Consider the following 25054-nt stretch of genomic DNA (forward strand, 5'->3'; position numbering starts at 1 on the left):
AAAAATACAGCAGAATAAATATGGAAACAGAAATTATGATATATTTAACCACACTTTCTATTATATATTAAAGATATTCTATCTATGAATCCTTTGCAAACAAATAAAACAACAATTTGATTCCTATTTTATTTTTCAAAACATGTGAGCTTTGATTCTTAATGTAAGAAAAACTTCAATTCATATTTATTTAAATATTATAATTAATATATATAAACTTAATAAAATCTTAAAATATGTAAAATATGTAAAAAAAAAAAAATTAAATACTATATAATATGGTTGTATAGTAGATGTGTTATAAAGAGAACATGTTGAAATTAATAAAATATCATTAAATTTGTGCTAACATGAGTTAAATCATCATTTTATTATTTGTCAACATTATTAATATTAGAATATTTGACACATAAAAATTAAGTTTATTTAACTAAGATTGTGTAAAATAATTAAATTATTAAGAAAAATATGATTTAATCATAGCTTATAAATGACTTACTATGTAGTTAGATCCTTTATTTTCTGTTATAATAATTAACAATCAAAATAGAATATCAAACACTAAACAAAACAAACTAAATATAACAAACAAATGGTAATAAAGTATATTGCGAGTTAAAAAATTAATATAAACATTTAGCCAGAGCCTTCTCTGAAAATATTAAGGCATTTTTTTGGTGGGACCAATTATACATTAATATTTTTTTAAAAAAAAACTTGAAAAACACAAAGAAGACTAGAAAATATTTGAATCATTGACATTTGGTACTAATATCCTACCTAGAACTAATGATGTTTTTAAGAAAAAAGGGCTAATTATTCACTATCTTATTTGAATGCCACAAGCATGTGCTTCACCTGCCTATGTCAAGGGTTGGCTCTACATTTAGCTGCACAAAACGGACATGAAATTTAGTTATTCCTCTATATGGAAAACATCAAATATTTAACAAACAAATACAATATAAAATATAAACAGTAATAAAAATTATATACATGCGGTGTACCGCGGGTTAAAATCTAGTGATTTATACAATTTCCAAAATAAAATTTTTAGTATTCCATGTATTGTTACAAAATAAGATCTTTACTATTAGGCATAAAAATATATTGTTAGGCATGAAAAGAATAAAATCTTGGTCATTTATCACATTTAATCGTGATTTTCGAGATCTTATTGTGCAATTGAAAATAAAATCTTACCTAAACACGGGTCATATTAAAAAACTTTCACCAAACATGTTCAAAAATTAAAATAAAAACAAACAACAAACATAACCATTTCTCATAAATAAAATTACAAAATTAACAATATAAAACTTACAAAATAGGTGTTTTTTTCAAGCCATCATATTTAGTATATGATTTTATTGCATAATGTTTTATCCAAAAAAACTTTTAAAAACAATCATATAAATTATATTTTATTCTAAATAAATAAATTTCATGTCATAAAATCTACACAATATATATATATATATATATATATATATATGTTTGGGTTAAAAACTTATAACATATCGCCGACAAAAAAAAAACATATCGTTAAGAGTTGGATGAATCATTAAACATTACAAGAAATTCAAGCGTAGAACTCTAACCTCTAATCTTAAAAATGTTTTTTTTTTTTGTGTGTTAAGCATAATTTTTATGACGTTTTTTTTTTTTTTTTGGCAAACAATTTTTAAGACGTTTAAACAGAACCACTACACGACGACGATAATACTAACATCAAACTACTCAATTTTTGTTTTAGCGTAAAAAATCTTAGTTCGTTGAATATTTTTTAGCCCATGATCGAGCATGCATCATGTATGGTAATGTATCTTAAATAATTACTCAGCGCGCCATAATTTAGCTTACACAAACCCAGAGCCGTGCGGACATAAACTGTGGCCAGAGGCGATAATTTTTTTTTTCTATAAATATAGTGTAAAGAACGATAATAAGTACTAGTCATAAGTCATAACAAAAAAAAATCAAACAGCGAACTTAAAAAAACCAATGAAATCTAAACTGAAATTTTCTTTCCTTGTTTTTCCCTAAAAACCCAAATATTCAAAATCAACTTTTCCAAGTACGAAATTTTAGTAATGAATCAACAAATGATTAAAAACTAGATTAAAGAAAAGATAAAGATCAATAAAGATATAAATTTAGTAATTTATTGTAATAATGACGATAATCGATGCTTTTGTAGACAAAGCGTTTAACTCTAAATGTATACCCTAATTTTAAAACTAGTAGCAGCAATCAAAATAAAAGTGAGAGATCGTGTGAACAATTTAGAAAACTGTAGAAAAAATGTATACCCTAATTTTACAATGTGTACTCAGTTTTTTAATCTTTTGATTTATTCTTTAAATAGAGTATTTGAAACAAATAAAAACTAAAAGACTGAAACAAATAAAGTATTTGAAACTATGAAGCTGTAGTAAACATTTAAATTGAGACCGACGTAAAACAAAGGTCCTTGATTTTTTTTCAAAATTATGAGGCCGTACGCGAAAGTTTCTTTTGTTTCCACATAGGCACGGCTCTACACAAACCATTTCAAAATAAAGTCTTATTTAGTTTTATCTTTTGGTTTTGGATTCGTCTTACAGCTAGGTGTAGACTTGTAGTTATTCGTTATTTTTATTTGTATGCTTGTTTCGTAATGCTACATTGTCTTATGGTGACTCCTCAGCTCTTTTGTAATTGTAACTAGCAATAAAACAAACCCCCTAAGTTTCACTCCTAAAAACTAGCATCATCACATACCTTTTGTTTTTCTCTTAGTTTCCGCAGACGCTAAACTAGTGGACAAACTTTCATTTCAGATTTGCTAAGTCAATTCCAAATAAAATATATTAAATCTTAATTTACAAAAACAGACTGTTTCCCCCCTAACACTAAACGTGTTATTTGCTTGTTTATTGATAAAAATTGTAAATGATAAAGAGAAAACAGCACGCGTTTCAGACAATCTCGGTCAAACCAAATGCTGTAATGGAAAAAAAGAAAAACAATTTAACATAATCTACTAATTACAAGATCTAAAAATAGCAATACATATGTTTTTACTCCACTACCTTTCACTGCTAATCTCTCTCTCTCTCTCTCTTTCTATCTTTTTACATATTCAAATCTAACTAAAACAAAAAATATAATAAAGGAAGAAGAAAAAGAAGAAGACAAAAGAGTGATTAACGTAACACAAAACTCCATTAGAGTGTAATGAGGATTTATCAACCGACCTTATTATCATTCACCACCATCGTTTTACTCTACGCTTCCGCAGCCGCTCCCGGTGGATCACGGCAACTTCTGTACACCCGAGACGACCCTATAACCATACCGCCATACCTCATCTTCGAAAACGTACGGCTCGAGAGAGCTTACGTAGCGTTACAAGCGTGGAAACGTACCATGATCTCTGACCCGTGGAACCTAACGGCTAACTGGTTCGGATCACGTGTGTGTGACTACAACGGAGTAGTATGCTCCTCAGCTCTCGACGACCCTTTGGTTAAAACCGTCTCCGGCGTCGATCTAAACCATGGAGATATCGCTGGTCACCTCCCTGAAGAGCTCGGCCTCTTAACCGACATTGCTCTGTTTCACGTTAACTCGAACCGGTTCTGTGGTACCCTCCCGGTCGGGTTTTTGCAATTGAGTCTCCTATTCGAACTCGATCTTAGCAATAACCGGTTCGCGGGTAAATTCCCGAAAGTTGTAATCGGTTTACCGAAATTAAAGTATCTTGATCTCCGGTACAACGAGTTCGAAGGTGAATTACCCGAATCTCTATTCGACAAAGATCTTGACGCTCTGTTCTTAAATAGTAACCGGTTCGTTAGTAAAATCCCGGTTAACATGGGAAATTCTCCGGTATCGGTTCTAGTTCTTGCGTCAAACCGGTTTGAAGGATGTATACCGACGAGTTTCGGTAAAATGGGTAAGACTCTGAACGAGATCATTCTTATGGATAACGGTTTACAATCTTGTCTACCTGATGACATGGGGTTGCTTCGAAACGTAACCGTTTTGGATATTAGTTACAACTTGTTGGTAGGAGAGTTGCCTAAGTCGATGGGGGTGATGGAGAATCTCGAGGTGTTGAACGTTGAGCGTAACATGCTCTCTGGTGTAATGCCGGATGAGCTATGCTCGCTTGAGAAGCTAAGAGATTTTAGATACGGGTCTAATTATTTCACCGGAGAACCATCTACGTGTCGTTATCTAGAGAATTATAACTATACTATGAACTGTCTCAAGGATATGAGGGATCAAAGATCGACGATGGAGTGTACAGCGTTCTTGTCGAAACCTGTAGATTGTGACTCTTTCAAGTGTAATCCCGTCTCGTCGTGTTTTTCTCCTCCTCCGCGTCAAATATCACCATCTGGTCAGCCTTCATTGGCACCGGCACCGTCTCCAAATCCACCGCCTCCGGCTAGACCATGTCCACCGTTATACTCACCGCCTCCACCACCACCACAAGCTCAACAACCGGCGGCTCAGTTGAGGAACTAACCGATCGATATCTATGTGTGTAGAAACTAAAAATGGGCATGTGTTGATGAGAATGAGATTGATTTAGATGTCGAAAGTATAAAAGCCAATCTCTACGGCGTTTAATTTTATAGTGGGAACCGGGATGAGGTTACAAGTAAAGACAACAAGCTGAGTATCTTTAGGACACCAAGTGTAGACGGACTTGTCTTTTTTTTTTTATAGATTGCATTCATGTGTGTGTTTATTTAAATTGAACTTTAATATAATATTCTTTTTGGTCTATGTTATTCTTGTTGTTGAGTGTTTCCTTCAGATTCATTAATATGATTATAAGAACAAAGGTTAGCAACCAACCATTTGACGGCACCGATCAAGGGTCTGTTTTGGATATGAGTGTAATAACTTAATACGTAGGCAACCATTTGATACGTACGCAATTTGTTACCCATGTTAGAAACGAACTTCGATTTCTTGTGAATATCTACTTGTGCACTCAACGCTTTTGATTCGATTTGCGGAACAGAGGAAACTCGAAAGCCAAAAGCAAGAAACGGAAACAAAGAACACACAAGTTTGTTTATCCAGTTCAGTTAAGTTGATGTGACTAAACCTACGTCTGGGGCCAGATTCGATCCAGCAATCCATTATCAAAGCTTCTCTCGTTCGAGATTGAGCTTGTACAACAATGGAGTCTCTCAAGCTTCTCTCGTTCTCTCACTTTTACAATAGTATGAAAAATAGAATCTCGAGAAGGCGAAGAAGAGTTTGTTGCTTATAACGGCATAACATCTTTCGCGACTAGAGTCTTTGCCTTTTTTTCTTATTTTCTCCCAATCCAATAACCAGAGATAACCGGTACTCAATCAGAATCAATTCCACCGGTTTAGGCCAAACCTGGAAACTGAATCACAACTAAGAACCTCAACAACCCATTTAGTTATTCACGAAAAGATGGAATGTATGAGGCGGTTTATAATGCGGTTCAACTTTTTTTTATTTTTTTGTTAAATCACCTTGTGGATTAACGATTACCCTCAAATAAATGGTTCACAAATTCAAATGTATTTGACATTTTTTAAAATTATCTATTTTGTGTGGGATAGGTGTTTCCTTATGAAATGACCTATACTAAAACATTTTAGAGACGGCTACATTAACATGGGGAGCAAGAGAGAAAAGCAAATTCATGTTTTTGTGAAGGTTTTGGATTAATATATAGGTTCAGGGTGGTCGATACGATATATAAGGGTTTTTGTGTGTGGACGTTTTTACGTTATGATTGCCAGAGATTTTTGTGCTTTATAGGAAAAACATCGATATATATATATATATATATATATCAAACTTAGTGTTTTGAATAGAGCAAAATCGAGAATTTAAAGCATGTAATGTACAGTATTAGGTTAAATCGATATTTTCCTTTAAAATGCATATCATAGTTTATTTAGTCCATTTTGTTTTTTTTTGGGATGAGATTTGAATTGTGAATAGTATCGTCCAAAATGATTTTGCCCTAAAAAAAAAAGTCTGTCTACATCATTTAAGAGATAAGATTTGATGCTTTTTGGGTATAAACACTGATGAGAATATTTCCACAGAATCAAAACTTATAAATAAGAGATTATCCCCAATCATTTAAATGCCAGCCTTGCAAGGTCACACCCACCCGTATCTCCGTTATACTTTTAAAATAAAATAAAAAAAAAAAGTCCAACACGTAAAATATTTTTTCCATACATACTAGGATTTTTTTTTTTTTTTTTGTTGAAATTTAAACTCTAAATGGTGTGTGATTGAGAAATTTTTGGTAACTTATTTTCACATTTATGGCATCCAAAAAATAACGATCTTTAGACATATGGAAAGTTATAATTATTTCGTGACATCTGTATTATGAAATATGATTTTTTTAGATATTTATTTAGCTGTCAACTTATAAAAAAATAAAATAAAATGATTGCTTTCCCCAAAGAACAAGCTAAATTCGAAGTATCTGGAAACTTTTCATCCCCCCCCCTTTATAAAAAAACTCAAGACTCGTTTTTATTCTTTCTTCTCTTACTTAAAAAAATCTCCTCACCTGAATCTTTTTCGTCTGTGAGACGTCGTCGTCATTGTCACCTGAATCGCCGGAGAACTTATCGTCGTCGTCACTCTCCTGAAAATTCTGATCGGTGGAGATCGTCTGATTTGAATGTTCGTTATCTTATATTATAGTATGAGATTATAAAATTTATCTCTCCTGTTTTACGTTTCTGTGATTAGATTTGAGATCCTTCTTCGTTCTTTGGATGTTTTTTTTTTTTTTTTGGTAAATGTGTGGTTGAATGATTTGATCTCGTAAACTCTGATTGTGTTCTGTATCTGTTTTCTTAGAACGAAATTGGAAGATTTCGAGAAAAAAGAAGAAGAAACCAAAATCCTTAGTCTAAACCCTTTGAATTGACCTAAAGCAGACTTCTTTGAATTGAACCATACCAATGACCATGAGGTAGTCTTTTGAGTTTGGCAGGGTTTCTTGAGGGAATCTTTTAATATAGCTGTGGAGGGGCTTTTAGTGTACTGTTTCAGGAGAGTGAAAAGGTCAGGTTTTATCCATGGAAATGAAGTATGTTGGTCATTGAGCAAAACCCTTCTTCTTGTTGATCTATTGCAAAAAAAAAAAATCTCGATTCCTCTTTATCATCTGAGCCTCGCTACCCTTTGTGTGGGTTTTATCTTTGGACATTATGCAATCTTGATTCAACGGCGTTTCCCTTTCTTTGATTTGGCCAAGAGTGCTCTTTGTTTTGTCATCTATCTCATCTGAGTGTCCTCCTCATAGTCAGTTTTGAAGAAGGCGGCCTGATTGCTCACTTTTTTTTAGTCTGCTTATCTCAGCTATGGTCTCCATAGTGAGTTTCCTTAGAGCATATTCCATGATGAAGTTTTTGCTCTCCCTCAAGCATGCTGTAGTAGAATATTATCGGTAAGGGCGTCAAAAGATTTGTATTCCAAGACAGGCCAGCTTTAAAGATGGGGCTTCGATAAACTAAGAGCACTCTTCAGGCTTTCATTTCCTTAGAATTTTCCGATCCGTATGTTGACTGAAGAAACTTGGTTCAGAATGGCACCGGGAGGTAGGTCTGTCCTCGTTTTGGACATCAACCCATCTCTTTAACCCGGTTTTTCCCATTTTTTATGTCAGTCCCAAACCTTGTTTGATCCTGTTTGCGTTCCTTTTACAATAGGTTGGGCATATCTGGTTTATACTGGATATATTTCAAGGACTGAAGTGAGCACTCAGTGTGCTTAACTTTTATTTCTATATGAAGGCTCCAACTACCAAGAGGGCTGTGTTTAGTTGTTTAACAGGATACTTGTAGATCTTTTTGTTTTGGTGATTCTTCCTTTTGGAGAAAAGCTGATTTGGAGCCGTTTCAAATTTGGATTGGTGTGCTGCAAATGTAGATGGAAGCAACAGTTCATCGATATGTTTGCTGGATTTTCAGGTGACAGATAATGTTTATGAGATGAGGAATATATCTTCTAAATCTTTTCGAACTTGCAGGTTTCATAAGCTTTCCATCAGCTAGCAGTGTCTGCCATTTTTACTGACTGATACTACGTAATGGGAGATGTGTATGTCAACTTCCCTCAGCAACCACAGAAGTCTGACCGAGAAAAGGGTGAGATGTCAAGAAATCTGCACCCTCATTCAATCAATGAAGAATCTGAATCGTCAACTCTGGAAAGGGTAGCGGCAGAGTCATTAATAAACGAAGTTCTTGGTAGAGGACTAATGGAGCATGGGTAATTTTCTTGCTTCCTATTTGTGTGTTCGTAGGGTTGAGCATGTTTCTTGGATTAATATCTCTTATTTTTCTGGCAGATGTCCGCATTACAGAAGAAGGTGTTGCATTAGAGCTCCTTGCTGTAATGAGATCTTTGGTTGCCATCATTGTCATAATGAGGCAAAGGTTAAAATTTTATATCTAAAGTTAGAGATGTCAGGAAACTGAATTTTGTAACTTCTATATATCTCAAGAGCTGTATTACTGATTCTTGTAATCATGTCTCTGAAACAGAATAGTATAAACGTAGATCAGAAACAGAGACATGATATTCCTCGACACCAAGTTAGACAGGTAAAATGTTTGTATATCTTTGTTGCTCTATCTATATTATTTTGATGTTCGATTCCCAGTTAAAATGATTTCCATCTTTTTCTTCACAGGTTATTTGCTTACTCTGTGGCACTGAACAAGAGGTGTGTGTTTAACTCTTATCCTTTTTTTTATAACTTTTGCTGCATTTAATAATCAGATTGCCACCAGTGAAGGAGCTATCAAACATTTTCGTAACTTTGTTGAATAACTCTTCTCTTTTCTCTGGCCTTCACCAGGTTGGCCAAGTTTGTATGCACTGCGGAGTGTGCATGGGGAAGTACTTCTGTGAAGTCTGCAAGCTCTACGATGATGATGTAAGTTTTCGGATCGTTCCTAAGCTCGTTTGTTGTATTCCATTATGCTAAATAAGAGGCCTTCTGATTTCCAGGCTTCTTTATTGTTACTCGTTAACCATTCTGTTGTTTTCTTGTTTTCAGACGTCTAAACAACAGTATCATTGTGACGGGTGTGGAATTTGCAGGTACATTCTTGGACTCTTCTTTTGTGTACTCCAGTTACTGTAAAAATTTGTTCATAATTAAAATCTTACTTTTTGTTCCAGAATCGGTGGACGTGAAAATTTCTTCCACTGTTACAAGTGTGGTAAGCCATTTTTTTTTTTTTTTGCATCATATAAGCTTTCCTTTACAGGCCGGACACTGCTATATTTTTGGTTTGTATAATCTGACAATCTCTCTAATTCTTAACCAGGCTGTTGTTATTCAATCCTCCTCAAGAACAGTCACCCTTGTGTTGAAGGAGCAATGCATCATGATTGCCCCATATGCTTTGAGGTATTAGTTATTGTCAATTTTGTTTCTTCTTCTCCAGCGTAAAACATGAATGTCCCTTGTTGACTAAACTATTCTGGCTGGTTTCCCTCCAGTTTCTTTTTGAATCAAGGAACGATGTGACCGTTTTACCATGTGGACACACAATCCATCAGAAATGCTTGGAGGAAATGAGAGATCATTACCAGTAAGCACATGAATAACTCAGTTTCTTATGTCCTGTTTTCAAATGGTGTTATTGTAGATATTTTTTTCAACTGACGACTATTAAATTTATGCCTGCAGATACGCGTGTCCACTTTGCTCAAAATCTGTATGTGACATGTCAAAGGTGTGGGAGAAATTTGACATGGAGATTGCGGCTACACCGATGCCAGAACCATACCAAAACAGAATGGTAAGTCTGAAAATTACTTAAAGTTTACAAACTCATCTTTTAAACCAAGTAAAAGAAAGAGTTTAGAGAATGATGTAACTAGAACGCTTTTTTGTCGAAAACAAAAAAACAGGTTCAGATTCTATGCAACGACTGTGGGAAAAAATCAGAGGTACTGTACCATGTGGTGGCTCAGAAATGCCCAGACTGCAAATCATACAACACTCGCCAAACCAGAGGTTGAATCAGATGCAATCAAGGAGAAAAAATAGTGTGTCATTGGCTCCTTTTACCTGAAGACTTATCTCTCGAGTTCATCCTCTCTCTCTTTTTCTTCAGTATTCTCAGTGGTCTATGTCTCCTTCGTGCCCTGTAGTAGTCTGCTTTAGTTTCCATGTTATAATACGTCTCCTCTACCCAACGTTGAGTTTTATAATTCTATCGGCTTTGTTAAATAGTTTCATGTTAATCTGATAAACCCCAAATCAGAACTTAGTGGGAACAATTTGTACCATCATCATTTTTATCAGCTGTGATTATTCTGTCCAGTGTATGAATAAAATCCACTCCTGATTAGGAGAATGATTTAGGCATTTTTAAAATTAACATCTTGAATAAAATTCCGGTTTAGCTATTTTGTCAACCGGTTTAGTTATTTAACTTAAATATTTCAAAAGAGAAAAAACGAGTTTGGATTTTGGAAAATATTTGAAATTTGAACTCAAATCCTCAATAAGTTTGTTTGGAGACTGAAATTGCCCAAAGGCTAAAAATTTCACACGTCTCAAAATAATTGTGTTCCCTCCCTCCCAAATACACACGATCTCTCGCTTCTCGCTTCTCGCTCTCGGCGATAATGGCGGAATCACCGTCGCACAGTGACGCGCAGCTCGTTGCTCATCAATCTCCTGGTCATCAAGCCGAATCGGATCTCACGTCTCTCGTCTTCGGTTTGTTTTCTTTTTTTCCCCTTTGTTCATTCAAAATTCGAATTTCGGACTGACCTAGAAATCAGGATCGAGCGTGTGGGTTCATCATGTTTGTGAAATCAAATGCTCTTGTGATTTGGTGTATTCGACGAGTTTCTTCATAAGCATATTGTGGCTTTAATCGCTTCATCTAAAACTTGAATTCGCATTTCCTTTTGTGCTGAACAAAGCTATAAATCCACCTGTGGAATCGAGATCTGTATTAGAATCCGCCATTGATACTTTGAAGATGTGCATAATCATTGGGTTGATAAAAAATTTGGAATCTCGTAGTTCAGATTCTGTAAAACAGTGTTTATTTTGATTCATTTTGGCTTATGCGCACCATAAGTCTATTGAAGGTTTATCATGAAATGTATCATGGATTTGAGATTACAACTCAAAATGTTATGTCTATTTTAAGGATTCTGTGTGCTCTGAGATTTAATATCTTTAACCTTTGGCTTATGCAATTGCATTGAGCAGTGACTATAAGTCGTTTTGGGGTTGAGATTACTTATCAATTTGTGTGTCTATTTCATTTTGAACAATGTGTATATAGTAGATTTGTTGTTGCAACCTTTTGGCCATGTTTGTTCTGATTATGTTTTTATAAACAAACGTGATTGTAGATATGTCACAGCAAGTTCAGATGGGAATGGAGAACATGCTCAAGATGGTCAAGTAAGTATTGTTTTATGTGTTGTGCCTACTACAGCTTAAGAACTAGTGGTTACTTGCTGAGTGCTGATCCAGTGCCTCTCTCTCTCTCTTGGTTGACAATTTCCCTGGCAGTGAGATCGATCAAAACTCTGTTGGAATCAAGGAAGAGATTGAGAAATCAAAGGATTTTGCAATGGAGAAGAAAAGGATTCTCGAGGACGAGAAGGAACAGTTTCAGAAAGCTGCTTACACTATTCTTGACATGCTAAGCAACAACAGCCGAGGCTAAAATCCGGTACTCAGATTCTTAACCTCTCACAGCTTCACTTTTAGACAAGTGAAACTGCTAAAGTCATGATCATTTCCCTGATTCTGTACTTCCTCATTTCCTCATGTAGCAGGAGATGCTCTGGACTGGAGAAAACTCTATCAGGTAAAAGAAAACATTATAATGTCAATAAAGAAAGACTCTTACTGGTTTGGTTTTGTACCCTTATTGAGTCCATCTTATTCATTAAGGTATTAGCTTTGTATTACTGAAACCTTTTATCACAAAGTGTTAATTCATAAACAAATACGAAAATTATCAATGATTTGCTCAACATGTCAGGCTTCTCAGAGAATCATACTTTTGTTTTGAGGTTATGCGGACCAGTGGTTTTTTTTTGGATAGTATATATACAAGATTCAATTTACTGTTTAAAGTCGTGTGAAAAAGAAGGAAATTACTGTTCAGAACCAGGTAGTACAAATATAAGATTAAAGCCGGATTACTAAATGTTTTCAAAATAAGGGGACTGAAAATACAAAGAAAGACTAAATAAAGGGAAAATAATAACCCTAGGTTGTGGTAGGGTAATATAGTAAATTAGTAAAATAAGCCCACTTTTGGCGGGAGAATTCCCCCAGAAATTTCTCCAATTTCACAACACTCCTCCTCCACTCCCAAAAAAACCCATTCATCTTCTTCTTTCACTTTCTCTCTCTCTCTCTGACAAAAATGGTAAAGCTCCGCCCAAGAACAGCGGTTGTGACCGAAGCACCTGAACCGAAGTTGGAAGAAGAACGAATCTGCGAAGACTTGATGATTCTCTCCGACGATTCGGACGACAACGATTCATCCTCCTCCGATTCAGCGGTCAAACACTTGCGCGGACGTTGGGAGCTTGCTTCCGTTCTCAATTTCTTAAATGTATGAACCCAGAACCCCTTTCTCTTCTTCCTTTTCGTATATACCAAAACGATTCGATTTGGCCTTTTTTTTTTTTTTCAGACGAAGAATAATTTTAATTTCGTGTTAATTGATATCTAGGGTTTTGTTAGAGATGTTGCTGTTTGGGTGTCTCAATTTCATGGAAAAAACTTAAACATTTTGGTGTTGTGATAGGTCTTTGAACCACTTGTTTCGGAGAAATTGAAGTTAACAGCTGAGGAGATTGAGATGGGTCTTATCGAGTCCAACAACACAAACGCGCAGCTTCACATTGCTCTTTTAAAGGTTTTGATTTTGTTCTGTTATTGACCTTGCAGGCTGTTTAATGGATTCTAACAAGCTTAAGGTTTGTTGACTTATAAGAAACCTTATGGAACTCAAAAATTTTCATAGGGGATACCACCGGTAAATAAAAACATTGACGATGAAAATGCATGGATCACGGTGTTGTGTAAGAAACTTTCTCCATGGTGGCCATGGGTAAATGCCACACTTAAACTTTTCTTGCTAGCTTATGTTATATATCCTCCTTTGAAACAGTTTTATGTTTGTTTTCTTTATTGACTCCTGTTAATGGATTTATTGTAGATTGCTACTGGTGAAATTCCTTTAACTGCTAACAAAGGGTAAGTGGTGTGCTGAATTTGATGTGGATTTATAAAGTTTGGATTTATTTCATTCAGGTTGTAATGGTATTGATGAAAACTTCTCTTCTGCTGTATGGTTAGGAAGGAGATATCTGAATACCAAGGACTTAACCCTATTAATCGCCTCAAGTTTCTCAAGGCACTTTGTGAGCTTCGAGTCCAAGTAATTTCTTCTTGTCATTTAGTTTCTGAAGATCATTACTAGTTGCTTTTGTTACTTTTTCTTATAAGTTTATCCTGTTGTTTATGTTGGTTGATGGTATAGCAAGATGATGTTCGTTCTTATATTCAAGAAAATACAAAGGAAGAAGACTTGGATTCCCATTTCCGCAAAAGGAAGTTAGGAGGAGATGGAAAGAAGACTTCTTTCTGGTACTTTACATGTCCTATACCTACTTTGCTATGTTTTTTACATTTGGTGTGATCAACTTTTATCTTTTACTTTTCATTCTAGGTTTGATGGTAATGACATGCAAGGGTACAGATTATATAGGGAAGTCAATGAAATCTCAAAGAAGAATGCTTTCTCAGATAAATCTTGTTTGAGCTGGGAAATTGAAGCAACCAATCTTGATGAATTTCAGAGAGTCGCTGTAAGCTTTTTGATTGTGCTTCTATTCTTTAAGATGTATGGAAGTGTTCTTTCTATTCAGTCATTATGTTTTATGCTGTTATTGGCAGAGAGAGTTATCATCAAGCAAAACTTCTCCTTTGGCTGCAACTGGCGAGATGATTGAGACAGAAGCTATACCTGTGGTTGAGAAATATCATAAAGTATTTTTCTTTTTCCCACAGCTAGTAGCTGCTTCTCTCAAATTCTTTCGTTATTCTTATGCGCACATCTGCTATATCATGTTTTTTACGGTGTGTTCATTCCTTCTGCAATAACAGAAGAAAGAAAGGGCCCTGAAAAAGAAAATGAAGCTAGAGAAGGTCGTTAATGTCAATTTCTCCCGTCCTATGCGAATTACCCGTTCTTGTCGTAACCGCATGCCTGCTACTTACACCTTTGGTAAAGTCATATTTTCTTGCGTTTCTGCTGTGTGTTTTGATATACTATTTACCCATTTGGCGTGGCTTATTAGTTTGCTTATCTTTTTATGCAGATGACTATGACAAGATGATCAGTGATGCTGTGGAGGAAAGAGAGTAAGAGCTTGACTTCTTTCTTAATACAAGTTATCTATCCACCAACATTTAGCATATAGATAGTATTTTCATTGGGGTCAAATCTGATGAACTAGAATGAAACCACTGTTGATCCCACATTAATAGTGGAGATGTGTAGATTCGTTTGTCATGTGATTCTATCTGTCAATGGTATGCTGAAAACCGAATGTAGTATTAAAAACAGATCGGTTGCCTGATAAGTTATGGAACTGCAACCATGCTCTATAACGCATTCCTTTCTGGCTCCTCTGCAAATTGATTTACTGAGTGCTGCTTCGAGTCATTTTGATGCAAGAGCTTTAGCATGAGGAAACCCATCATTCACTTTTTTTTCTTGGTCAGGGAAACGGATAAAGATGAGGTAGAAGGAAGGGAGCAACAAAGTGCCTCATTGGGGTCAAACGAAAGTTCTGAAGGTAACAAGAAAAAGTTAACAGAGGATGAAGAACCTGAAATCAACAAAGAGGATGAAGCACCTGAAATCACTAATGACGATGAAAAAGAGAATGAAAAAAGCAAGGAGGACGCTGAGTCAAAGGGAGAGTACGGTGTCAAAAACAGGTTGAGACAAAGAGTTACCAGGAACTCAGCCCTCTGCTAGTTTAAAAACCTCAATGTTGTTAAAGAAATGGTAAAAGCTTTTGAACTACTCGACATCGTTTCGTCTGTTGGTGGAGAGACTAAGCTTTTGATTAGATATGGTTTCGTACTTGGGAGATATTTTTTGTTTTGGTGGTGGTATATGATGATGACCATCCGTAACAGTGTAGATCTGACTCTTATTATGTCGTATCGCCTATCTATATGATATCATGGTCAATTATTTTCAGGAAAATACTGTCTTCTTCAATTGGCTCATCCACTCTTTAGAAGTTTTGAATATATTATTTCTATAATGTAAACTTCTTTGTCAAAGTCAGGGTGCCGAGTGGTCTAAGGCGCCAGACTCAAGTTCTGGTCCACGTAAGAGGGCGTGGGTTCAAATCCCACTTCTGACATTTAATTTTAAATACGTTTTGCTTTTAGGTTTTCATGTACGAGACGTAAAATAACATTCGATCCATAAAGATAACTATTTTAGCATGTTGTTTTATTTTGGACATTATATTTTGATTTAAATTTGGATGGTAAACATAGCAAGTAAGCAACAATCTGGTCACAAAAAACGATGCCTTAATGTTTCCATCATAATACATAAGTCAGGAAAGAACTAAAACTGGTTCAAGAAGATTCAGTGGCTCCACCGTTTGATTTGTGACTCTGCGATATGATTCTGAGCTTCTCGTATGAGTCAGCACACGAGTGGGCATAATCAGACAGTGCTCTGAAGATCTCAGGCAATCTGATCTTCAAACTGTTGAGAGATTTCTCCCTCACCTGAACACAGTGTCTCTGGTGAGCTTCTTCTTCCTCTTCAAGCCTTTTCTTCAGTGTCTCCACTACTATTCTCCTCTCTGTGACATGATCTCTAGAGCTTGTTGTTGCGTCATCCCCACCTTCAGCTTCCTCCGTTGGTCCTCTTTTCTGCAAATGTTTCTGATACCAATCCTCAAAGCCTTGCTTCTTCCGTATAAACTCCCTTCGGGTCTCTTCGCATTTCTCCTTAAGTTTTATCTCTTCTTCCTGATGAAGCAAGATTGTTTTGATGACTGCAGCGAACGACGAGATAGCTGATTTGGCGACTTCATCGGGAAGTTTCTCAAGACGGTCGTGCCATGAGTGAAGAAGGGCTTGGATTGGTGGGCGCTGAGGCCGTGGAGGAGAGGAGACCTTCTCTTTAAGACTGCTCTCGATGGGGATAAGGTTTAGCTTCAACCAGCTGTTGAGACAGTTAATGTACTGCTTCTGGTGGGTCACGAGTCTATCGAACTGAACATGCCATTCTTCTAAGACGGTGCAGAACTGCCGGGTCTGATGGTGATGTTGCTTTGTGGTTTCTTTCTGAGATGTTGAGATTTCAAGGGACTTTAGCTGTCCAACAATACTTAATTGCGTGTCGTGGTGTATGCACATGTTTGTCCACATCTTCGCCATCCTGCAGATCTCACGAGTCGATAAAATTGGTTAGTGAGAGAGAAGGCTAAGCTATGGCTTCACAGAGAATCACTTTGAAAAGGACAGAACTTTACCCTTCAACTAAAGCGACAAGTCTTGGATACAACTGGTCATCCCTTAAACGGTTGACTTCTGAAACCGTTGAATCCATGGACTGCATGTCAACTATATATCTTGTGTGTAAATGACTCACAGCCGCCTTTGTTTTCTCCACGGTCTCTGCACTCGCACCTCGTTTTTTATGTCTGTTGAGTAAAGATACCTTTTTCTGATACTCTATCTTCATAAGCTCACCTTGCTAGAGAAAGAAAACACCATACCAGAAATGCATTCAACTAGACATCCTTCACTTATTGGTGGAAATGATCATAGAGTTTTAAGTTAAATTACCTTCACTTCATCATAGAGTTTCTTCTCCCATGCTAACAATTTATCCAACACAGTAGCATGAGTTTCATGCTCATCTGATTCTTGATCATCTTTTCCACCTTCACCATTCGAAATGCCTCTTAACGATTTATTCCAAGTTATAACCCGCATTACTCTAGCAGAATGATCAACATATCCTGAAAAGGAAAAAAAATCAGAAAAGAGCACTTTTTCATCAGCAAGAAAGCAACAATTGTACAAGAAACATTCAACATAAACAGTAGAGACAGATCAAGTAATGGAGGTTAAAGTGTTGTTTAGTCAAATCCAGAACTTTGTTAAATGGCTTTAAACTGAAAAGAAAAAAAAAGTAATTAAGAAACCTACCAGATCTATTAATTTAAGGTTCATCTTAGATTCTCATAAAAGTTAAATTACAGACCAAAAAGTGTATCAAAGACTCAAACTTTAAGAATATTTGCACACCACTAAACCAAAGAAACTCTCTCTTTTGGTTTTCTTTATTTTCTTGTTTCAATTAGAAAACAAAAGAACCAAACTTTCTAAACAATCCAATCACACACACATTATGAATCACTTAAAAAAGCAGCAACCAAAGTTTTGGTTAAAGCTATAAGGGAATAATTACTAATCCAAATGTCTCAAATCTGAGAAAAGCAAATATCAAACTACATTAGAATAAGCTTTGATCATTGACTAGGGCCGCACTAAACTCGTATCTTGACAGTGACACTCAATAAGATTCACACACATAAATGCTCAATCACAAGGAATGAGAGAGGATTTCAATACCTCGGTTATCTGCAAAATTGGAGTGGTAATGTAACCTGGTAGCTTCAAGCATCTTGGAAACCTCTTGAGCACACTCAGATGCCTTGAGGAATCTATCATCAATCTCATCAAGTATCTTCATCAAATTCACACTTGGATGACTTGATGCAGTAGTGGTCTTAGCAACCGCACGCCGAAACTCCGGTGGAGCAGTAGTCGAATGCTCAATCTTAGCTTTCCCTTTCTTCTTTTTCTTCGCCTCTACCACCACTTCATCCTCCTCTTCCTCTTCCTCTTCCTCTTCCTCTTCCTCTTCCTCCTCCTCCTCCTCCTCCTCATCTTCTTCTTCTTCTTCTTCTTCGACTTCTTCAACTTTCTCTGGCGTCTTAGGCTCCATCTCCTCAACTACCTTATGAGAAACAGAGTTCTTCCGGAATATCCCAGATCTTTCCTCCTCTTCTTCTTCTTCTTCTTCATCTTCTTCATTGAACTGAAAATGACTACTCTGATTCTCATAACCATTTCTCATCTCTCTATCATCTAAATTAGGTCCAGGCATATTCTCCACCATGAAAAAGTAATCCCAAGCCATACTATTCCCGGGAGAAGCACTCACAATCTCCGGCGTTGTCTCCAATCTCTTCTTCCTCACATTATTCCCAACGTTCTCCGGCGTCCTCGGCGAAGCCTCTTCCTCCTCCTTACGAGCGGTGGCGGTGGTGGCTCTACCACTCACACCCTTCCCATCCTCTTCATCATCATCATCATCATCTTCCTCCTCTTCCTCAATCACCATACCATCTAAAGTCCGAACCTTTCGACCTCTAACAGCCATAGTAGGCAAGCTAATCGCACGTTTAATCGGGGAAGGAGAGAACTTAGGCAAAGGAGGAGGCGGAGGAGGAAGATTCTCAATAGGCGGTGGCGGAGGAGGCTGAGGAGCAGCCGGATCTACATTGTTCCGGCTCTGTTTCTCGTAATGCTGTTGATCTAAAACATCATCCAAAGCTTTCTGATCAGATTCTCCATGGCCATAGTCACTTAAAGCAGCACCAGTGTTCTTCAAAGCAATAGCGTAAGCGAAATGACCGGCGGCGAAAGCTTTGCTCGCTGCAACTGCTTCTTTGATTACGTTTCTCCGTTCTTTGCATCTCGCTACTGCTTCCTCGTTATCAACCCTAGATTGAGCACAACCCATTTGAAAAAAAGAGGTTTTTTTTGTTTGTTTGTTTGAGAGAGAGAGAGAGATTGATAAAGAGAGTACTGACAATGAAGGGAACAAAGATGCAGCAGAGAGAGAGAAGATGAAGAGAGAGAGAGAGAAGGGAGTGATGTTTGTTGTTCACGCGCTGCGAGTGGAGGTTTTTTTTGTACTCGCTCTTTCATGCTATCGTGGTGTCTTGTCCTCTATATTCTTTTTTCTTTTTTCTTCTGTAGCTAACGGTCACATATCTCAATGCATTACGTCGTCGTTTTATGCAACTTTTGTACACGTAACGTTTTTAGGATTGAATCTAAAATCTATATAATAATAACGATCTCACACACAAAACATTTTTTAGTATTGAATCTAAAATCTATATAATAATAATAATTTGAATAAATACCAATAACAGTTGCGATTTTTCGTCAACTTTTCCATAAAATATATATATATATATATATATATATATATATATATTTTTTTTTAACAGAAAATTTTAACGGTTGCATATCTCTCAAAACCAGAGGCGTTACATCGGTCATCATCAGGCAGGTTTGGCTTCCAACTAGATGTAGGGCCATGTATGCTGGTTGTTATATTCTGTACGACCGTAGCTTTTTTCTCACAACTGGTTTTGTTAAAGAGATACTTAACTGCAACGCAGAAAGGGAAATGAAGATATGAGGTAATCTGAGTGAAAATAGCTAATAACCACATACACTAGAACAGTAGAACTAGATATGAAAAGGAAACCAAATGTACCATCAACTCCAGCAATTGTATCATTTATCTCTTCCAAGACTTTTTTAATGCCAAACATCAAAAGTTCGATGAAAAACGAAGTCAGCCGCCTTGATTTCTTCATCCGAGGGTTGCGGGTTCCTTACGTCTTTCGAGGTGCATAGGACATAACATTTTCCAAAAATTGCTTCCTGTTGGAACGATGTTACTATATTAAAACAATCATTAGCCTTTTAAATACAAGTTTAACACTAAATACACGTTTAACTAGGAATAAGCGTTATAAATTAATATATAGAATTATAAGGGAAAGAAACTTTTTAGTTACCATTGGGTTTACATTAGTGAGACCTTGACCTACCTGTTCCTGAAGCCAAGAACACTTCGTTGACACGTATATCTTGAACTCCTTGAAGATGCGACGACTTAATCTCACAAGGTCTGAAGAACCATAGTAGCTCGACTCTCCTCGGGTCTTCACGTTGATCATTGTGTTCCCACATTCTTATGATATTGCCAACAAAGATCCCTCTAAATTTTTGTTCAACGTCAAAGCAAGTTGTCACACAGTCATAAAGACAATATTCAGAACCTTTATAGGTGAAAGATTCATAGAATTGGACATCTTTGTTTTCTACACCGGTTCCTGATATCTTTTTACCCCACTTAAAGCTTAAGTAGTCTTGAACTTGTGCTGATCTATTCATTCTCTATATGGAGCAGGTATCTCCTATAAAATGCAGTACATAAAAAGAGTCACTAAATCAGCATTACACATCATCTAGAGAATAATGTAAGGACAATGATATGTTTACATAAAGCTTATTTTCTTTAAAGAATACTAAAACTCAAAATGAACTAGTAAAGAATGCAAATTGCTTGATTCGTCTCTAGAAGAGCTAGAAAAAAATAGATGTGAAAAGACAAAACAACCAATACACTAAGATGCTACGAAAACCAAAGCATATGGATCTTTAAAGAAATCCACCCTTCAAAAACTTAAAAGTGAAAATTTTATATAAACTGCCAAATTAATAGTCTTCTTAGTGGTAAAAATATATGCTTGAAATCAAATTTGAGCAAAACAAGTTAATTTAGGTGTGATTTTGATTTGATTATATGATATTAAGAGTAAACTCCTCATTAACTTCACACATCAAGTTCACACAATATAAGCAATCAAGATTTTTTATTAAATAAAATATCTCTTTACTTTTTATTTTCATGGAAAATAGAAAAATTCACATAACTTATTTCAAAATGTAAAGAATTAACAAAAACAAATAGTGATATGCTGATAATATCTAAAAACCAAAACAAATTTACTTAGCAATCAATCCAAAATGGTACAGTAACCGGATTGTACCCGCCGATCTGAATTTTTTGCCGATTGTTTTGATTAGTTTGGAATCCAGAAAACCCAAATCTAGATGAATTATATAAAAAGATTGCTTCAAAGTTTTTTCACAAAAATCTCACCGTACATAAATTTTGTGTGATATGCTACTATTATAATACTCCTTACTTGTAATATTATCTTCAGACTCAACTTTTTCGCTTTCTAGAATTTAGAGTTTATGCTCTTTATTGGTTTTTTCTCTCATCTTACAGGGTTAGCCGCACACCTTCTTTTTAGGGTTACTGTCTTGATGGTGAGTTCTTATCATATATATATACAAAATTTTGATATGCATTGGCTCACTGTGGGCCGAAAATTAGATAAATCCAACACGAAAATAAACTCTAATATATCAGCCTCACGAGTATGTTTCTGTGGACCTAAAACTACGTTGGGCTTAACTGGTAAAACTTATAAATGGGCATATTGTTTGTTTCATGTTATAGTAGTTTAGCATGAAAGACAACATAAAAGGCTTTTTGAATCTCTATAGTCCAATGCTTTTCAATGGAGCATTTCCTAATTTTTATTGTAACTAGATGGTGAAGATGCATCTATTGACATAGGTGATGTACTACAACAAAAGTAGTACAAGATGTGGATCAACAGGTTCAAATTCAGAAAGAAAATCTATTAAGGTGATCAAACGAAAATTCGAGAAGCAAAGAGAAGATTCTAAGAAGACTAAAGACTTTCTTGCCATAAAGATAAAAGGAAGTTTTGTGAAGATTATTAATTTCCTAAATTGTAAAAAGGAAATTAACAATTCCTAGTTTGAACAGAATTGGGAATTAGCCAATTGTGTGGCTAAGTCCAATTAGTATAAATAGGGGAGGCTGAGTCTTGAGAAAGATCAGCACTTCATAGATTAAGAGATCTTAGCGTTTGAATCTTAAACTTCAAGAAAGAATAGTTTGAAGATTCAAATTAGGCTAGAGAGAATAAGATTAGAAAATAGAGTTAAGGAAAAACCTTGTAAGAACTTATTTTCTAACAAAGAGAGTGAATTGTTTATTTCTTTGTGCGATCACATAGCTCTTGCGTTTTCAATTGGTATCAGAGCTTACACTTGTAAGGATTTAGTAAGGGTGAGATCCTGTGGAAGAGATGGAGAGCTACAGTGATCTTCTCAATAACAACAAAGTCATTCTAGACGATGGAAACTATGGATTTTGGAAATCAAGGATGAAGTCAATAATCGGTGGGATAGATCGACTTGCCTGGAAGACTGTTCTTGAGAAGTGGGAAGAACCAACAATAAAGGATGAAAAGGGTTCAAGGATAGCTAAGCATGAGGAAGATTGGACAGAAGATGAGCTAAAGAAGTGAAAGTACAACTCACGGGCTCTCACAGCTATTCACTGCAGCGTAGGAAGAAAACAATTCTAACTAATTCAAGGGTGTGAGACCACAAAAGAAGCATGGGATATTCTCCAAATCCAGTATGAGGGCACGACGAAGGTTCAAAGCTCTAGAAAAGACATGTTGGCGTCTCAGTTTGAAAATTTAAGAATGGAAGAGCATGAATCAATCTCTGATTTCAGTTCAAAAATTAGCACTTTGGCTCAAGAAGCTGTAACCTTGGGAAAAACATACAAGGATCAGAAATTGGTTAAAAAGTTTCTTCGTTGTCTACCCACAAAGTTCATGGCTTACAAAACTGCGCTGTGTGTATCAGACAAAATCGAGGGTTTAACTTTTTCAGAAGTAGTAGGAATGCTACAAGCTCATGAGATGGAGTTGGGAGGAGTTAAAACTACTAAAAGTGTTGCCTTAACAGTCTGTGAAACCAAAGACAAGATAGAAGATGATGACCCAATTAGTTTGTTGGTTTGCAGATTTGATCGTGTACTTAAAAGAGTGGAACAAGGTCAAAGGCCAGAAAAAATTCACACCATATAAGAAGACTGGCGAAGAGAGCAAATTTACGAAGAAAACATAGATGCAGTGTCATGAGTGCAAGGGTTATGGACATTTTATTCAGGAATGTCCTCCAGTCAAGAGACGAGAAAACAAATGTTCTGTATGCAAAGGTTTAGGAACACACTCAGGAAGAATGTGTAAGTCGAAAGGAGAAATCTTTGATTAGTATGGATGAAGATACTGAGGAAGACAATGAAGAAGAAATTTTGAATTTTGTGGCTTACCTAGGGATTACTGAGTTCGTAGATGGAGAAGAAATTTCAAACTCTGAAGGAGAACCTGAAGAGGAGTTAATCGAAAGCTATAATGAAGTTCGAACTGCACTCATTACCCTTGGAAAGGAGAATCAAGATTTGGTAAAGGAGAAGGAACGTCTTACTGATTTAGTTAAAGCTCTGCAGGATGAGTTAGAATCTGAGAAGAAGCTTAGTCAAGAAAGTGTGCTATTGATCAAAGAAAAACTTAATCTTGCTAATCGTTGTGGAGAACTAAAGAGCAATTTAAATGCAGAAAAATAAAAATCTGCAAAATTGCAAACTGAGCTTGAGATTCAACATAAGAAGATTCACATGTTTGTTGGAACTAAGCAATTAGATGAAATCCTAAGCTATGGAAGCACAGAGAAAACTCATAGAGGCCTAGGATTTGATGGTCGAACATCTATTAGTACAGGGCAAACCAAATTTGTGTCAGGAGGATTGAATACTCTACCAACAGATGCAGGAAAAAGTCAGCAAGATAGGATCAATGGATGTTATTACTGTGGGAAGTATGGGCACATAAAAGCTTTCTGCTATAAGTACTGGGAAAAGATTCAGAAACTCAAGTATCAAGGCAAGTTTTTCTGGAATAGATTTCGTAGACAAATTTGGATAAGGAAGTCGGATCTATATCAAACTGTATCAAAAGGAGTTACAAAGTTTACTTCAGGTGTAAACTTCAGATGCAACATGGCATTGATTACAGAAGAACCAGATAATAACAGTCCTTGGTATTTTGACAGTGGCTGTTCTCGTCATATGATAGGCACACAGAACTATTTACAAGATTTCAGAAGAATTAGAGGTGGTAAAGTTACATTTGGTGATGGAGGTCATGGATATATTCAAGGAAAAGGAAGAACCGATGATACTACATTGCCTAAGCTAATGGATGTATATCTAGTTCAAGGTTTGAAAACAAATTTAATAAGTGTGAGTCAATTGTGTGATGAAGGATTGGCGGTATCATTTACTAAAGTAGACTGCAAAACTACTAATGAAGAGAATGATGTTGTTCTGAGAGGAAAACGGTCTGGAAACAACTGTTATATGTGGAATGGCAATTCGGATGTGTGTTTCTCAGCAAGAGATGATCTTAACCTATGGCATCAAAGGCTTGGGCATATGAATGTCAGAAATTTGACTACCTTAGTCAATAATGAGATAGTGCGAGGAGTTCCACATATAAAAGGTGTTGATCGAATGGTGTGTGGTCCGTGTAATCCAGGAAAACAAGTTAAGATTCAGCACAAGAAGGTTCCTGATGTTCAATGCAAGGATGTTCTGGATTTAGTTCATATGGATTTAATGGGACCCATGCAAACAGAGAGCTTAGCTGGGAAGAAATATGTGTTTGTGTTAGTTGATGATTACTCAAGATACACATGGGTTCGGTTTATTCGAGAAAAATCAGATACCATGGAGAGTTTCAGAATTTGGGATTTGCAGCTTATAAATGAGAAAGGAGGAATTAAGAAGATACGTAGTGATCATGTTGGAGAATTTCAGAATGAAGTTATGAAGGTATTTTGTGAGAATCATGGTAAATCACATCAGTTTTCTGCTCCTAGGACGCCTCAACAAAATGGAGTGGTTGAGAGGAAGAATAGAACATTGCAAGAAATGGCTCAAGCAAAGATTCATGGAAATCATGTGTCTCAGAGATTCTGGGCATAAGCATTAAACACGACATGCTATATCATAAACCGAGTTTATGTAAGGAAGAACTCGCCCAAGACACCTTATGAGCTTTGGAAAGGAAAAATTCCAAATCTAAGTTATTTTCATGTGTTTGGGTGCAAGTGTTATATCTTGAATGACAAGGATTATCTAGG

At 36.0% G+C, this 25054-nt stretch overlaps 5 protein-coding genes, 1 non-coding gene and 2 pseudogenes across 15 annotated transcripts; 6 read left to right on the forward strand and 2 right to left on the reverse strand.

The window, feature by feature from the left end:
- The first annotated feature begins 3125 nt into the window (after positions 1 to 3125).
- LOC104709395 (leucine-rich repeat extensin-like protein 7) lies at positions 3126 to 4782 on the forward strand. The gene has a single exon (XM_010426019.2). The coding sequence runs from the start codon at positions 3220 to 3222 to the stop codon at positions 4516 to 4518; it is 1299 nt and encodes a 432-aa protein (XP_010424321.1). The 5' UTR covers positions 3126 to 3219; the 3' UTR covers positions 4519 to 4782.
- A 1382-nt stretch (positions 4783 to 6164) lies between these two features.
- Positions 6165 to 10417, forward strand: LOC104706880 (putative E3 ubiquitin-protein ligase RZFP34). Of its 8 annotated transcripts, none has more exons than XM_019228408.2 (13): positions 6469 to 6696; positions 6877 to 7619; positions 7731 to 8292; positions 8372 to 8459; positions 8568 to 8627; positions 8717 to 8749; positions 8885 to 8962; positions 9086 to 9129; positions 9211 to 9251; positions 9360 to 9442; positions 9535 to 9626; positions 9725 to 9836; positions 9949 to 10417. In XM_019228408.2, the coding sequence occupies exons 3-13, from the start codon at positions 8111 to 8113 to the stop codon at positions 10057 to 10059; spliced, it is 924 nt and encodes a 307-aa protein (XP_019083953.1). In that variant the 5' UTR covers positions 6469 to 6696; positions 6877 to 7619; positions 7731 to 8110; the 3' UTR covers positions 10060 to 10417. The 8 variants fall into 8 exon arrangements, with proteins under 8 accessions (XP_087319364.1, XP_087319365.1, XP_019083954.1 ...); XM_087463241.1 differs by having other exon boundaries at positions 6476 to 6696; positions 8387 to 8459; XM_087463239.1 differs by having other exon boundaries at positions 6247 to 7619.
- An 88-nt stretch (positions 10418 to 10505) lies between these two features.
- LOC104706881 (uncharacterized) lies at positions 10506 to 12048 on the forward strand. Of its 2 annotated transcripts, none has more exons than XM_010423116.3 (4): positions 10506 to 10765; positions 11416 to 11467; positions 11579 to 11741; positions 11848 to 12048. In XM_010423116.3, exons 1-3 carry the CDS (start codon positions 10672 to 10674, stop codon positions 11733 to 11735), a joined length of 303 nt encoding a protein of 100 aa, XP_010421418.2. In that variant the 5' UTR covers positions 10506 to 10671; the 3' UTR covers positions 11736 to 11741; positions 11848 to 12048. The 2 variants fall into 2 exon arrangements, with proteins under 2 accessions (XP_010421418.2, XP_010421417.2); XM_010423115.3 differs by having other exon boundaries at positions 10507 to 10765; positions 11845 to 12048.
- A 218-nt stretch (positions 12049 to 12266) lies between these two features.
- LOC104706882 (DDT domain-containing protein DDR4-like) lies at positions 12267 to 15311 on the forward strand. The gene is made up of 11 exons (XM_087463236.1): positions 12267 to 12638; positions 12834 to 12944; positions 13053 to 13139; positions 13248 to 13285; positions 13388 to 13469; positions 13572 to 13678; positions 13761 to 13899; positions 13988 to 14080; positions 14198 to 14318; positions 14413 to 14455; positions 14819 to 15311. Exons 1-11 carry the CDS (start codon positions 12447 to 12449, stop codon positions 15075 to 15077), a joined length of 1272 nt encoding a protein of 423 aa, XP_087319362.1. The 5' UTR covers positions 12267 to 12446; the 3' UTR covers positions 15078 to 15311.
- Positions 15312 to 15391: 80 nt separating this feature from the next.
- TRNAL-CAA (transfer RNA leucine (anticodon CAA)) lies at positions 15392 to 15474 on the forward strand. Its single transcript has one exon. It is a non-coding gene; the product is annotated as a tRNA-Leu (tRNA).
- Positions 15475 to 15564: 90 nt separating this feature from the next.
- LOC104706883 (protein ALTERED PHOSPHATE STARVATION RESPONSE 1) lies at positions 15565 to 19094 on the reverse strand. The gene is made up of 4 exons (XM_087463235.1): positions 17714 to 19094; positions 16922 to 17097; positions 16606 to 16829; positions 15565 to 16511 (listed from the first exon to the last, which is right to left on the reverse strand). Exons 1-4 carry the CDS (start codon positions 18888 to 18890, stop codon positions 15698 to 15700), a joined length of 2391 nt encoding a protein of 796 aa, XP_087319361.1. The 5' UTR covers positions 18891 to 19094; the 3' UTR covers positions 15565 to 15697.
- A 285-nt stretch (positions 19095 to 19379) lies between these two features.
- On the reverse strand, positions 19380 to 21280 carry LOC104706884 (protein ANTI-SILENCING 1 pseudogene; annotated as a pseudogene). Its single transcript, XR_002032994.2, has 4 exons — positions 21163 to 21280; positions 19999 to 20367; positions 19659 to 19845; positions 19380 to 19549 (listed from the first exon to the last, which is right to left on the reverse strand). The product of XR_002032994.2 is annotated as a protein ANTI-SILENCING 1 pseudogene (transcript).
- Positions 21281 to 22143: 863 nt separating this feature from the next.
- On the forward strand, positions 22144 to 22938 carry LOC147939846 (uncharacterized; annotated as a pseudogene).
- Positions 22939 to 25054: the final 2116 nt, after the last annotated feature.

This window comes from Camelina sativa, chromosome 8 (assembly GCF_030686135.1).
Source record: "Camelina sativa cultivar CO46 ecotype springtype chromosome 8, ASM3068613v1".
Classification (NCBI taxonomy): domain Eukaryota; kingdom Viridiplantae; phylum Streptophyta; class Magnoliopsida; order Brassicales; family Brassicaceae; genus Camelina; species Camelina sativa.

Bases quoted from the DNA above. Each gene is read 5' to 3' on its own strand.
- LOC104706882 (XM_087463236.1), top strand. From the start codon at position 12,447: ATGGTAAAGCTCCGCCCAAGAACAGCGGTTGTGACCGAAGCACCTGAA. The intron at 14,081-14,197 runs GTATTTTTCTTT...CTGCAATAACAG, and splicing joins TGGTTGAGAAATATCATAAA to AAGAAAGAAAGGGCCCTGAA. The intron at 14,319-14,412 runs GTAAAGTCATAT...CTTTTTATGCAG, and splicing joins GCCTGCTACTTACACCTTTG to ATGACTATGACAAGATGATC.
- LOC104706883 (XM_087463235.1), bottom strand. From the start codon at position 18,890: ATGGGTTGTGCTCAATCTAGGGTTGATAACGAGGAAGCAGTAGCGAGA. The intron at 17,098-17,713 runs GTATTGAAATCC...TTTCCTTTTCAG, and splicing joins CAATTTTGCAGATAACCGAG to GATATGTTGATCATTCTGCT. The intron at 16,512-16,605 runs GTAAAGTTCTGT...TGAGATCTGCAG, and splicing joins CTTGTCGCTTTAGTTGAAGG to GATGGCGAAGATGTGGACAA.
- LOC104706881 (XM_010423116.3), top strand. From the start codon at position 10,672: ATGGCGGAATCACCGTCGCACAGTGACGCGCAGCTCGTTGCTCATCAA. The intron at 10,766-11,415 runs GTTTGTTTTCTT...ACGTGATTGTAG, and splicing joins TCTCACGTCTCTCGTCTTCG to ATATGTCACAGCAAGTTCAG. The intron at 11,468-11,578 runs GTAAGTATTGTT...TTTCCCTGGCAG, and splicing joins AACATGCTCAAGATGGTCAA to TGAGATCGATCAAAACTCTG.
- LOC104709395 (XM_010426019.2), top strand. From the start codon at position 3,220: ATGAGGATTTATCAACCGACCTTATTATCATTCACCACCATCGTTTTA.
- LOC104706880 (XM_087463238.1), top strand. From the start codon at position 8,111: ATGGGAGATGTGTATGTCAACTTCCCTCAGCAACCACAGAAGTCTGAC. The intron at 8,750-8,884 runs GTGTGTGTTTAA...GGCCTTCACCAG, and splicing joins TCTGTGGCACTGAACAAGAG to GTTGGCCAAGTTTGTATGCA. The intron at 9,130-9,210 runs GTACATTCTTGG...TTTTTGTTCCAG, and splicing joins GACGGGTGTGGAATTTGCAG to AATCGGTGGACGTGAAAATT.